The sequence below is a fragment of the Maylandia zebra genome, linkage group LG6 (genome assembly GCF_041146795.1).
Source record: "Maylandia zebra isolate NMK-2024a linkage group LG6, Mzebra_GT3a, whole genome shotgun sequence".
Lineage (NCBI taxonomy): Eukaryota > Metazoa > Chordata > Actinopteri > Cichliformes > Cichlidae > Maylandia > Maylandia zebra.
Genome location: NC_135172.1, coordinates 21,401,832 through 21,414,534, shown reverse-complemented (window position 1 = coordinate 21,414,534; position 12,703 = coordinate 21,401,832). Strand labels below are relative to the sequence as shown.

Below are 12,703 nucleotides of genomic sequence, written 5' to 3'. Positions count from 1 at the left end.
GAGTCATTTCAAATATTTATGTTTAAAAAAATAAAATAAAATCTGTAGGTTATTATTACCAACCTGGTCATGTGTGTAATTATACAAATAACAGCGCTGGCAACTGGAAAAAAAGAGGGGTTTGTAATTAAAAAGGTAAACTTAATAAAAATAGAACAGCTATTTGCAGTTGCAATCAGCTACAGGGTGGTGCGTACGCTGATTATAGGACTGCTGGTGTGATTTGAAGGGGATGCTGGGCAGGAAGCTGCTTACTGAGGCTGAATCAGTGTGAGAAATACGCGCAGCATCAGGGAGGAGCGCTCCCTCAAAAGCGAGCGGCTCTGTGGCGTAATGTAACAGACCAGACCGAGAGGAGCGGCGAGCAGACAGCAACGGGGATTTAAGGAACTGCAACTCCGGGAAGAGGCCCGAGCAAGGCAGGTATGATGCTATGAACTGTGCAACATGTGAATCTAAATACAGAGAGATCGCATTCTCATCGTTAGCCTATATGCTGGCTTAGATGTGTTTAAAAGGCTACAGTAATTGTGATGTTAACAAGCTATGTGGTGTTGGAATAAATGAATATTGCTTTAGTGATGACATTTAACTTTTCCCCCTTTTCTTGTTTACAGCTTTAGAAATGTACTGTAGGTATGACTCCTAGTAAACGTACGTGGACTGTCTCTGATGTTGTATATAGTATAGGTTTCATTTATTTGCATATATTAATGCAAAAAGTTATTTTCCGTAGATCGTTTTGCATGAGCTGGAAGGCTCCGCTTTTATATGACGATGAAACATCAGGTGACATAGGCTGCAGTGAAAAAACCAAGTCCACACAATGCAAATTAGGCGGCCTATTTTTGAAGTATACAAAGTAGTTTTGGCCTCCTTGCACCCTTGGCCTTGCTTTAATTCTATTTTTAATAATTCACTTCTCTGTTCCAAGTTGCATTAGCTTTGACTTGAAACGACAAGGCTTAATTACAGGACGTGTAATGACCTGTTGCCCCACCCAGTAGCCTTGTGTTTTAACCTAGTGTTTCAAACTGTGTGTGGGGCCACTGTGCTACACCCCAAAAGTAAACTTCAAAAACCAGCTGTGCCGCACACATCACATGTGACAGACTGCCACCCTCTTATATATATATGGGAAGCTTGGGAGACACCCAGTCCCAAACCTGACATTACTGCCAGAATCCACCCCAAATGTGGTCAGGCAAGCCAGAAAAGTACTCTGAGGCTATTTTTACATGTGCTCTGTGGAATAGGATGTGTTATACCAGAAGTAAAACAACAATGGCTTGTTCTGTTAGTAAGAAATTAATACTTACGTGTCTCGGTGAGCAAACTGAGATGTTAAACTAGTGCTGTTTAGTAGTTGTGAGATCTATTACAGGACAGAAATGTTTCAAACATTTGCTCTGTGATTAACATTATTGGGATACCATGTTTACTAGGAGTCAGGGAGAGAGATACATCATAGTATCACAATATTTATCTTATTGGATAAAGTAAATACTGTCAAAGCTTAGCTTTAAGGACGTTATTTGCAGTTGACAAAAGGTGATAAATCGCAATATAGGTTATTGCTATGCTCCGCATATTGCAAAATTTAAAAACAAATGGCAGTAATAAGATATCATGAGTGAAGTATTGTAAATATTAAATACTGTAGCGCCGGGTCTCTGATGATTCGCACATCTATCATCTATAGATAGATATGTACATGTTGTTAATAACTAATAGTTTACAATAACATCGTTTATTCTAAAGAAGCTTTCTTACATTTTTACAAACTTTCATTTTCCCTTCATTTTGATTGTATTTCTCTTACTTCCCAACAACAGTCATCTTAAAGTTTTTTGTACTATAAAGTAAAATCCCTACATTCCCCTGTGAGTAAGCAGTCAGCAATGGTGGGGAGGAAGAACTCCTTTTTAGCAGAAGCAAACTCAGAGAGGTGCAGCAATCTGCTGTGACAGGCTGAGGGGGAAGAGAGAAAAAAGAGGAGAAGAAATGTTCAGCACATCATTGGAAGTCCCCCAGCAGTCTTACCCTGTAAGAGCACAACTAAGGGATGGTTCAGGGTCACCTGATCCAGACTAAACTATAAACTTTGTCAAGACTTTTTAAAGGCTAGTTTAAGAAGTAGAGAGGGTGTCTATCTACCCTATCTGAACCCATTTGACATTTACTTTACTTATTCTCTCTTACTTGATGTTACACATTTCAGCAACAGAGAACTCAGTTATTTTTACTTTATTATTTTTAGTTAAATTAATTTAGCTAATAAGAGTTTATGTCACACATTTTGTTACTTCACACATTATGAATTTGTATATTGACCGTTGCAAAGCGAGTTTGTTTGGGGGCACAGGTACTTCTGAGGCTGAAGAAGCCCAGTTACCCATTAATGCATCAATACTTACAATCAGATAAATATTAATATTAATAATTAACAATTTGGGACCATTTATCTGGAACAGCAAAGACTTGAGATATGAGAGTGAGTAAATACTTAAAGAGTATTTAAACATTAATTCCGTTTGCTCATAATATTTATCTGGTTTTATCTAGGCATGATGTTGAAGGCAGTATTTCTTTTACTTCCAGTATTGAATTTTTACTCTGAGTCTGTAGTATTTCTACTCTTTTTAAAGAGCAATGAATTATTGCTATTCCAGCTACCAGTACTAACTTATATTAATATTAATTATTGTTGCAGTGTCATTATTGTTGTTTTTGTTTCCATTATACATCAGCAAATACCTTGGGAGTTTCATCAATAAGGGAAACTGGTATAAAAATAAAAACAAATAAAATATGTAGAGTTTGCTGTAGATACCCCCGTGTGAATGATTAGCTTTTTTTCCCATCATTGCAAGCCTATCTGGACATTTCTTTTTTATCATAGATTACTACTACACACAGATTATTACAAAATCTCAACTATATGAGATACTTCTTTAACACATTTTTGTGTACATGTCCCGAAACAGTAAAGCTAAAACTCCAGAAATGCTTTACTTCTGAACACAGAGAAGCGTTTTAGTAACTTCATAACATAAAGTTAACTCCCTGGTCTCGTCCCTTCCTACAAGGCAGGGCCGCCGCTTTCCTTTATTGAAGGCTAGCTACATGATGCACAGACAGAAATGATTGGACAACAAGGCAAGCATATCATTATGACGGGCCCAAAATGGAGTTGAAAGCCTGGTTCCCCTGGAGTAAAATACAGCCTTTGAGACAACTGAGTGACTTGTCTTGAAATAGCTTGGGTGAGTACTGGCGGCCAAGTTATCCATCATGGCTTGTGACCATGTGGAATAGTTTTTTGATGCCAGGTTTCCATCACCACCCATCCCATGAGTGTTCTGGTGCTCTGGCCAGTGGGAAAATACTGTCCTTGGCACACTGGGGAGGGAAGGGGACAGGAAAACGGGTCCGCTGACACCCGTGTGCAGTGTATATAGTGCAATCGTCTAGGAAACAGAAAACCACATAAAAACATGTGTCACAGATAACAGCCCCCCTTTCATTCTTATAACAAACAAACAAACAAATAACAACAACAACAGCATTTAATATGTGTTTACATTGTTGTTTATTGACACCTGAGACTGCTTTAAACTAGAATGAATGAATAGTTCCTTAGGGTTTGTGCTCAACCACACTGCCTCTAAATGATACAGTGAATCACGTCTTGCATTATACCAAACCAAAAGATACATAAAGCCTTGTCACTAACATTACGATGGTCTTATAATGTTTGCTTTGTCGTGTTGACCTTGTCCAGAGTCTACATTTTCATTTCATTTCATTTCATTTTCATTTTTCATTTATTTATTTATTTCACACTTGGTACAACAGATCAAACAAACCAACCACACTTTCTATCAACAAAGCACTACAACCATGTGTGAAAAGGAGCAGGAAGAAGAAAATATTCTTATGAAACCCTGCCCCCTATCTACAATCCAACTTATATTACAAGTGGGCACCAAAAATCAGGGAACAAACTAATATTAACATTTCTCTCCGGTCCTAACCCAAACCAAACAACAAATTTACAATCAGAATATACCACTCCACATAGTAACAAGGAGAAAAATAAAATTAAATAAATAAAACAAAAAATTATAAAGTTGCAGGTTATTTTTAGTGCAGTGTTTAGTGAATATTACCAGACAGGCTAAAGGCTAAAGGTAGAGCTCACTTTACTTAGAAAATAAATGCAAGAAAGAGAGGACAAGGGAGGTAATGACTGATTGGGGGAAATTATAGTACTACTGTGGATAATTAACTTTACATGTAAAGTTCAATATAGTTTACCCATCCGCAGGAGCGATGATCGAGTCTCCTTGACCTCTCAGCAACTTTTAATCATCATTAGTTTGTGCAGTACAACCAGCCAAAGACAATGAAACTTATAACTTCCTTTCTGTACTTCACACATTACAATATCATGTGAAGTGTGACAGATCGTGAGCCAGATGAGTCAGTGTCTTTGACATTCTGGCTTCAATCAGACGGTGAATTCATACATCGCGTGTCGCTAATGTGACTTGGTTATTTAAAAGTGAAAAATGCCGTTAAATGATTAAAAACACATTTAATGTTAATCCAGGACGATGACCACAGACTAAACTCGGTAGTTTGCATAACTGTGATGGACTCTGGACTCTTGTATTTGTGGACGCTGCTATCTTAGGTCCTGGGTAGCAGCCGAAATATTGTGAGGGAGAAAGAGACGGAACTGAAAGAATTCCAAGCTGAAATATATGGGATCATTTTTTAAGAACCAAAGATGGTGGGAAAATGTGACTTCCAGAGGGTGAAAGTTTTTTCAAGACATGCTGTTTTATGTTCCAGTTAACCACTGAAATGACAGTAAATTTAGCTGTAAGTGAATAACTGTGTTTAAACTTTCAATTTGGATGCTTTGTTTTAATAGAGCTTACTTCTAGCAGCACTTTAATCCTTTGAATGTAAGAAAATGATGTTCTTTACTGGGACTTGCCAAATTCCACATTTATGCTAGCTTTACACCAGCTAAGGGCTGGAAAGCAGCTGTGATAGGTCAGGTAACATCTGCTTTTATAGAGCAGCATCCAGTTGGCTAAATCCACAAAGAGAAGTAAAGCTTAGAATCACCAGTAGCAGGTGAGCTGACCAAAGCCTGTCCATGAAGATCACAAATCTACTGGAGCTCATAATACAGATTTTTATGTGACTTATTTGTGCTGCACAGCAACACCAGAATTTAGGGTCCCCCCAACCTCCAACTGTTAAATCCCACTATAACCCTTTATTATAAACCATTAAAGCCTGTTAGACTTTGTGTTCTTCAGACCTCCATCAGTTACATAACACAGACTGAATCCTGTGTGGGTTAGTCAGAGGGCATTCTGCTCTAATGCTTTCTCTCCAGCAGTAATGTTTTCCTCAAAATTGATCCGAGGAAACTGATACTTTGGGTAGGCCTCCTGTATCCAGCCACGCTCTATTTCTATCCCATGTTTTATCCTACTGATAGGTTTCTAAGTAAACATAACATCATGTATGTATCCCAGATGACTTTTATTGTGATGCATTTCAGGGCTGATTGCAATAACCTCCACGTCCATTAAAGGAGCTGTTACCTTTTGGATGTCAAAGGATGAAAATGATCAGTGCTGTAGTGTACTCTCACAGTCATTAAGTGAAAATAGCCCAACAACAAACACTTCACTAACTCTTCTCCAGTTTTGCAAACAACAAGGTAATGTTTGACCATACACTGACTGGAATGACCATAGCAGTTGCTCGCTGAGAAAGAAAAAATCTACAGCAGTGTAATGGAAAGACTTTAGAAGTACTAAAAAAAAAAAAGGATGATTGAATGTCCAAACAGAAAACTGCCTGAGTGCTTCTGGTGAATGTCCAATAAATGGAAAGTATAACTCGCAGCATTAACTCATACAACCACATTTGGCTTTGTGTCACAAACTCCAAAATAGCTTTTTAAGATTAAAATGGACGTTTTATCCAGTGGAATCCAAGACTTTGTGTCAATAAAACATTCATGTCTTCATTGATTACTCCTAAAATAAGGAAGAGCAAAAATAAACGTAAACCCGAGTGTTTTCCAGCTCTCGTTACTTGTTTGTACTTTTCTGTCTTGTACAAATGACAGTTGCACACGCTTTCCGAACCTAACCGCTTGTCAGTGTAATCCTTTTGTTTTCTCTCATCACAGCTATAAAGCCTCAGCCCAGAGCCACATTGTCTGTGCATGGACAGTGCAGGCACCCATGGCATCACAGGAGCTCGTGGATGCGAGAGACTCAGCCGCTGATAATACGAACCCAGGAATGGAGGGTGCCGCGGTGCCCAACGGTGGTAAAACTTGCCCCGTCCATGCAGCGGGTGGAGAGGATACAAAGAGGAGCTTTCGGAAAGGCATAGGCAGGCATAATGATTACGTGAAGATCTCCCTGCCGGAGTCCAAGGTCAATCGTCTGCCTATGGAGTGGTGGAAGACAATAATCGCTTTCTTTTATGCTGGTTTTAATTTGGTCCTGACAACAGTTGTAATCACAGTGGTCCACGAGAGGGTTCCACCCAAAGAAAGCAGCCCGCCCCTCCCTGATAAGTTCTTTGACTATGTTGACAGAGTCAAGTGGGCATTTACAGTAACAGAGATCAATGGGATGGTGCTGCTGACCATTTGGTTGATACAGCTGTTCTTCTTTAGATACAAGTAAGAACCAACAGCATTAACTGTATGTTGTTTTCTTTTATTTGTTTTCTCTTTTCAATTTGTTCACGATTGCTGTGTATACTGTATGTGACAACCAACCCTTGAAACTTGTCAGTGATCTGCGCGTCTGCATGTGTGATGAACTCAGGAAGTTCATCAGATTACTGAGCCTTCTGATCAAATCAAAATCATTTTCCGGCCGTTTCAACACTGGAGTTTCCTCTTGTATGGCTGTTCATTTAGAAAGCAGTCTTTGTGATTTAAAACTGAGTATAGGCTAAGTACCAGGCTATAATCATTTTAATCCAGCTGAAAAATGATGAATTTACATCATGTAGTCTTCTACATGAAATTACTTGTGGGAACTAAGACATAATTAAATTGACAGTGCAAGTAAAATCACAAGTTTTACCGTCACGGCTTAACCTCAGTTCAATTGGCTGAACAGGAGCTATCATATTTGATGCGTTGATTGATCATACGGAGTTAAATTGCCTCCAGTCATTAGCATTTTGTATACTTTGATAGATTTTTCATTTTTTATCAAAGAAGTTTACCTTTTCACAATTAATACCAGTGACTGTAAAAACTGTATGTATCAGGCAGACGCCATCATTTATACCTCTGTGTCACACTCTCTTCTTGTAGGTCAATAGCATGTAGACGGTTCTTCTTCCTCATTGGCACCCTGTATTTGTACCGCTGTGTCACTATGTATATTACCACCTTGCCTGTACCTGGCATGCACATGAGCTGCGCTCCGAAGGTAAGAAGCATGCAAGCATCAGAGTGTTACTCGTCATTTCTCGCCTGTGCACTCTGATGCACTCTGGGACTAGTTGTCTTGCACAGCCACTCTGGAAAAGCAGCTATAAAAAAAAGAAGTCATTTTAGGTTTTTATTGCCTTGAGACATCAACAATACTGAGGTGCATTAGTGTCTGAACAAAAACATCTGCTCCTGGCAGTTGTTTTGGTTGGATACTGCAAAAAGGTTTGCAGGTTAGACAATTTAGTAGTTGTTCTTTTCCTAAGAATTGGGAATGTTGTGGATTGAGGGTCAAAGCTGTCAGCTGTCTTTAGGAAGGGAAACATCCTGCATAATTTGAGCAGCAGGTCTAACAGAAAAATCTAATTTACATTTACATTTATTTAGGTGTGGTTGTTGGTACTTCCTGGCTTGTGTAGCCACTAGGTAACAAAAGCTCAACACTGCGATTAGCATCGTGGAGCACTTCTGTTGTGTTTTGTACGTGTTTTGGAGTTTTTACGTGCTTCGGAGTTTTTACGTGTTTTGGAGTTTTTACGTGTTTTGGAGTTCGTACGTGTTTTGGAGTTTGTATGTGCTTTGTCTCTAGGGGCCACCGTAAATATACTTCTATTTATTCACTCCACATAAAATGTAAAAAATATATCACATAATATAAAAACCAACTTTTTACATTTCAACTTTTAACTATTTACATTTTCAGCTTTTTTTGGAGAATTTATCCAATATTTTATCTATCAGAAAATATACACTCATTGTTAACTTTGTTGGGTACACCTAGCTAGGATCAGGTTGGACCCTGTTTTGCCTTTAGAACGGGCTTAGCTCTTCGAGGCACATATTCAACTGGAAACATTTCTCACAATTTTTCATCCACATGGACTAGATAACCTCACACAGATGCTGCAGATTTGTGAATCTTGTGTCCCACCACATCCCAAAGGTACTCTGCTGGATTGAGATCTGGTGACTGTGGAGCATGGTTGAGTGTAGTGAACTCACTATCACGTTCAAGAGATCAGTTTAAACGCCAAATTCTGAACTAACTGTCTGAGAAATTTAGACTTACAGACCAGGCAAGATTTTTCCAATCTTCCGTAGTCTCAGTTTCCTGTTGTTACGAACAGGATGATCTACAGCACTACGAGAACAATGGTCTTTAGTGCAGTAGCCAATGAAGTTGTAGCGCATTCGGAGATGCTCATTTGCAGTCTTTGGTTGTAGAAGGCGGTTATTTAAGTTGCTATTAGCTAGAAGCAGTCTGGTCATTCTTCTCTGACCCCTGGCATCAACAAGGCATTTTCAAAAAAATCCTATAGATAGTTGTGTGGAAAAGTTCCAGTGGGTCAGAAATTTCTAAAATACTCAGACCATGCCATTTGGTCCTATCAACCATATCATTTAATCACCTTTCTTCCCTATTCTGATGCTCAGTTTGAACTTCAGCAGGTTATCTTAATCATGTATACATGTCTAAATGCACTGGGTTGCCTCTATTTGATTAGAAGATTATACATGGGTGTTAATGAGGAATTTAACATGTGTACCTAACATAGTGAATGGTGAACATATATTAATACTAATAATAACTCTCTTTTTCTAGGTTCTCAAATGTGAAGATTAGCTTATTTTTCCATTTCACATTTATTCTGTAGTGAAAATAATTCCTGTCTCAATATTACCTCTGATCCTGTGTTTATCTCTCTCGTTACATCATCAGCTTCACGGAGACTCCCATGCGAAAATTCAACGAGTCCTGCGGCTGATTTCAGGTGGAGGGCTTTCCATTACAAACTCCCATCTCCTGTGTGGAGACTTTCTTTACAGTGGGCACACTGTGATGCTCACGCTCACCTATTTGTTCATTAAGGAGTGTAAGTACTCAAAGTAATGCTTGTTTGCTTCCGTGTGTGGGAGAATTTATGGGATTTCTCTATGAATAATACATGAACTACATTGGACTCATTCAGCTTTTATGAAATAGAGCGCTTTCTTAGCAGGAGCTAACAGGCTACATATAACTGACAGTTGCTGATTTGTTGCTTGCTTTAGTGTTTTATTAAAAAGTTTGACCACAAAAACAATCAGTATATGTTTTATTTTAAAGCCGTGTATTTCTGGATATGTACTGTATTGGTAACTAAAGGTTGATAAAAATGTGTTTGGCCAAAAAAAAAAAAGGGGGGGGGGGGGAAGTCAAATGTTTCAAAATAGCATGTGTCTTAGTTTTTACTGTTACTAAGATTTTACTTATGGAAGCAAAATAAATAAAGTCAGAATTTTAGCAGGACAATGAAGAAGCTGTTCTGAGATTAAAGTCACAAGAAAAAACTGCAACCATACTTTTCAGCACTTTGCAAGAGCAGATCAACATCATTACATTCAAAGACATTAGTGAGGAGGTGCAACAGTATACTAGATGTAAACAGTGGTATCTTGGCATTTGTCCATTGCAATTTGCTTCCTAATGAACAAAAAGCTACCATGTCATCCATCTCAGTATATTATTCTGAATAGTAATCTCTCTTCAGGCTCTGGATGTGTATGATAATATGGTGATTCCGGTATAAAGGCCCGTTATTTCATTCTACTGTAAGCAAAATATGCAACATGCTGTATCTTTGTGGTGTGATGATGTTAATTCAGCCTTGCAAAATGAAGCAAAGATGTTCTTTGGTGGGAGGAAAACAAAAGCTTCTCCCAAGTTAATTGCTTTAAATTCACGGAATATGAGAGATCTTTTTAACCGAATACTATCCATCACCCTTGGCTCTCTAATGTTTTCCTACATTATCTTTGATAAGACTTCAGTAAATTGAAAAAACAACATTTTACAAATAAATACTGACAGCAATCTTGTCTTTCCTGCTTCCCCCGAAGACTCGCCGCGGTCCTTTTGGTGGTACCATCTCGTTTGCTGGCTCCTGAGTGCTGTGGGCGTGGTGTGCATCTTGGTGGCTCATGAGCACTACAGTGTGGATGTGGTCGTGGCATATTTTATCACCTCCCGTCTGTTCTGGTGGTACCACACCATGGCTAACTTACAGGTTTGATCAAAAGACACAGGACTCCTCAAGCATGGAGGACTGTTTTCCTAATGGCACTGGGTCCACTTTGTTGTGGGGGGCAGTGGGGAGCTATTAGTTATTACTGCTTTTGTTTATAGGAAATGATATATATTATTATATATGCTTACAATTCCTCAAGTATTTTTAAACTGTGCCAAAAGCATCTGGGTGTAATTCTATGTCATTGCACCATTACAATGATACATTACACCCTCTAATGGACAAATTTTAAGCACTGTTGATGGAATTGATTAATATGCTTGGCACACTGACCACAATTTATTGTTTGGCTCAAGCATTATGCTTTCTCCCTTCAGGTCCTTCATTCATTATATATATATATATATATATATATATATATATATATATATATATATATATATATATATATATAAATTTTAAACTGGAAATTTCAAGTTACTTTTCTCAAAATTTTGAGTTAATAACCTGAAATTTCGAGTTAAGAAGTCGAAATGTTGAGAAAATAACTCAACATTTCGAGAAAGTAACTTGAAATTTCGAGTTATGGATCCTTTTTTTTTGTGGCGGAAACGGGCTTCATAGACATCAGACAATCTTCTGTCACAGACATTTGGGTGACATAATGATGTTACTCTAATGTGAACTTTTTTTCGGTCTTCTCTTCAGACCCTGAAGTGCTCACCCAATAACTACCTCACCAACACCTGGTGGAACCCACTCTTTAACTTCTTGGAGAGGAACGTCCAGACCGCAGTGCCGTGTTCATACAGTTGGCCCATAGCCTGGCCTCCTTCCTGCCTGAAGAATCCCTGTAAGAAGTACTCCATGGTACAGAGCACACGAGAGGAGTAATATGACCCGGATATGGCAGCAGTGTTGCTCGATAATCCACCGAGGTGGTATTCATTCATCAAAGTCTTGCCTACTGGGCAGAAACATTGATACCAAATGTGTAGATACGAGTATGTCTAAGAAGATAATCATACCATCTGTTGTCACTGTGATTTATTTATAAGTTCAAGTCCTGTAAGTTGGTTTTTTTTTTTCCGTAAATGATAAAGTTGATTTTGCTCCTGGTCAATTTCTTTTGATAAATGGACAGTTTTTATGATGCCTACTTGCAGTTTTGTTGCAGTATTTCATTTGGTATATGTACATTTTGTCAGGGTTTCTCTCATTGTGATATTAATGTGCTCAAGTCACAAGGTGCCTTAGTTTGTTAAATGTCTATAGGTGTACCAAAGCTGCCATTATCAGTCTAGGTATATTTGGGTTTTTTTTTCTCTATTATTATTAATTTTGTATTAATTTAAGTAGCATTGACTGTGTATCCCAGCTGTAGTCTTATCATTGTAACTTTGTATTAAAATGTACCCTTACCAAAGCATAAGAGTGTTGCTTTTATTTCACTGAACACTTCATCAGAGGAGATTGTTTAAAAACTCCAGGTTAACAGAAAATACTTCCTCTGGGCACATGGTAATTAAATCAAATCCACATTAAAAACAAAAACTCTCTTGTTTTTGCAAACATGAAAAATTTGAAATTCAACTTTCTGACTGATGAAAAATTAAAAAGAAATAAAATTTTTACTGTCAGACAAAGGCTGCTACGGAGCCCCGCAGGGGACATGGGAGAGAAAAAAATTTGGGAGAAAAAAAAAAATTAAGACAGACTTTTAGCCGCATTCTTCGGAGGCCGCCAGCTCGAAGCCGACCGGGAGGTCGAGGCACGATGTGCCGGGAAAGCGGTGTTCCTCCCGGCTGTAGTAGGTCTCGACCTCCCGTTAGCTTCAAGCTAGTGGGTGTCAGATCTCCAAAAACATCGGAGCACTTTTGCAAATATGTGTTGTCTTGTAAACCGAGCAGGTATCTGACGTTTACACAACTACATTCACGCCTCAAAATATCTTAAAAGTGTATTTTGTGACCCAGAAAGAGTAATATTACAACTAAGTAGCTGCCGCCATTGTTGGAGTTTTGCGAGATCTCGCAAAAGTCCGTCTTAATTTTTTTTTTCTCCCTAATTTTTTTTTCTCCCATGTCCCCTGCGGGGCTCCGTAGGCTGCTAATACTTAAGTACATGTTGTGTTTTTATTTTTAAAAAATTTTTTTAAATAAATTTGAATTACAGGAATTACTTTTTTTACTTTTCA

At 38.3% G+C, this 12,703-nt stretch overlaps 1 protein-coding gene across 2 annotated transcripts; it reads left to right on the top strand.

Annotated features, from left to right (window-relative positions):
* The first annotated feature begins 219 nt into the window (after positions 1 to 219).
* sgms2a (sphingomyelin synthase 2a) lies at positions 220 to 11,938 on the top strand. 2 transcript variants are annotated; one of them, XM_004549419.2, is made up of 6 exons: positions 220 to 419; positions 6,227 to 6,730; positions 7,379 to 7,496; positions 9,219 to 9,372; positions 10,379 to 10,545; positions 11,215 to 11,938. In XM_004549419.2, exons 2-6 carry the CDS (start codon positions 6,282 to 6,284, stop codon positions 11,398 to 11,400), a joined length of 1,074 nt encoding a protein of 357 aa, XP_004549476.2. In that variant the 5' UTR covers positions 220 to 419; positions 6,227 to 6,281; the 3' UTR covers positions 11,401 to 11,938. The 2 variants fall into 2 exon arrangements, with proteins under 2 accessions (XP_004549476.2, XP_004549475.2); XM_004549418.2 differs by having other exon boundaries at positions 220 to 423.
* The last annotated feature ends 765 nt before the right edge of the window (positions 11,939 to 12,703 follow it).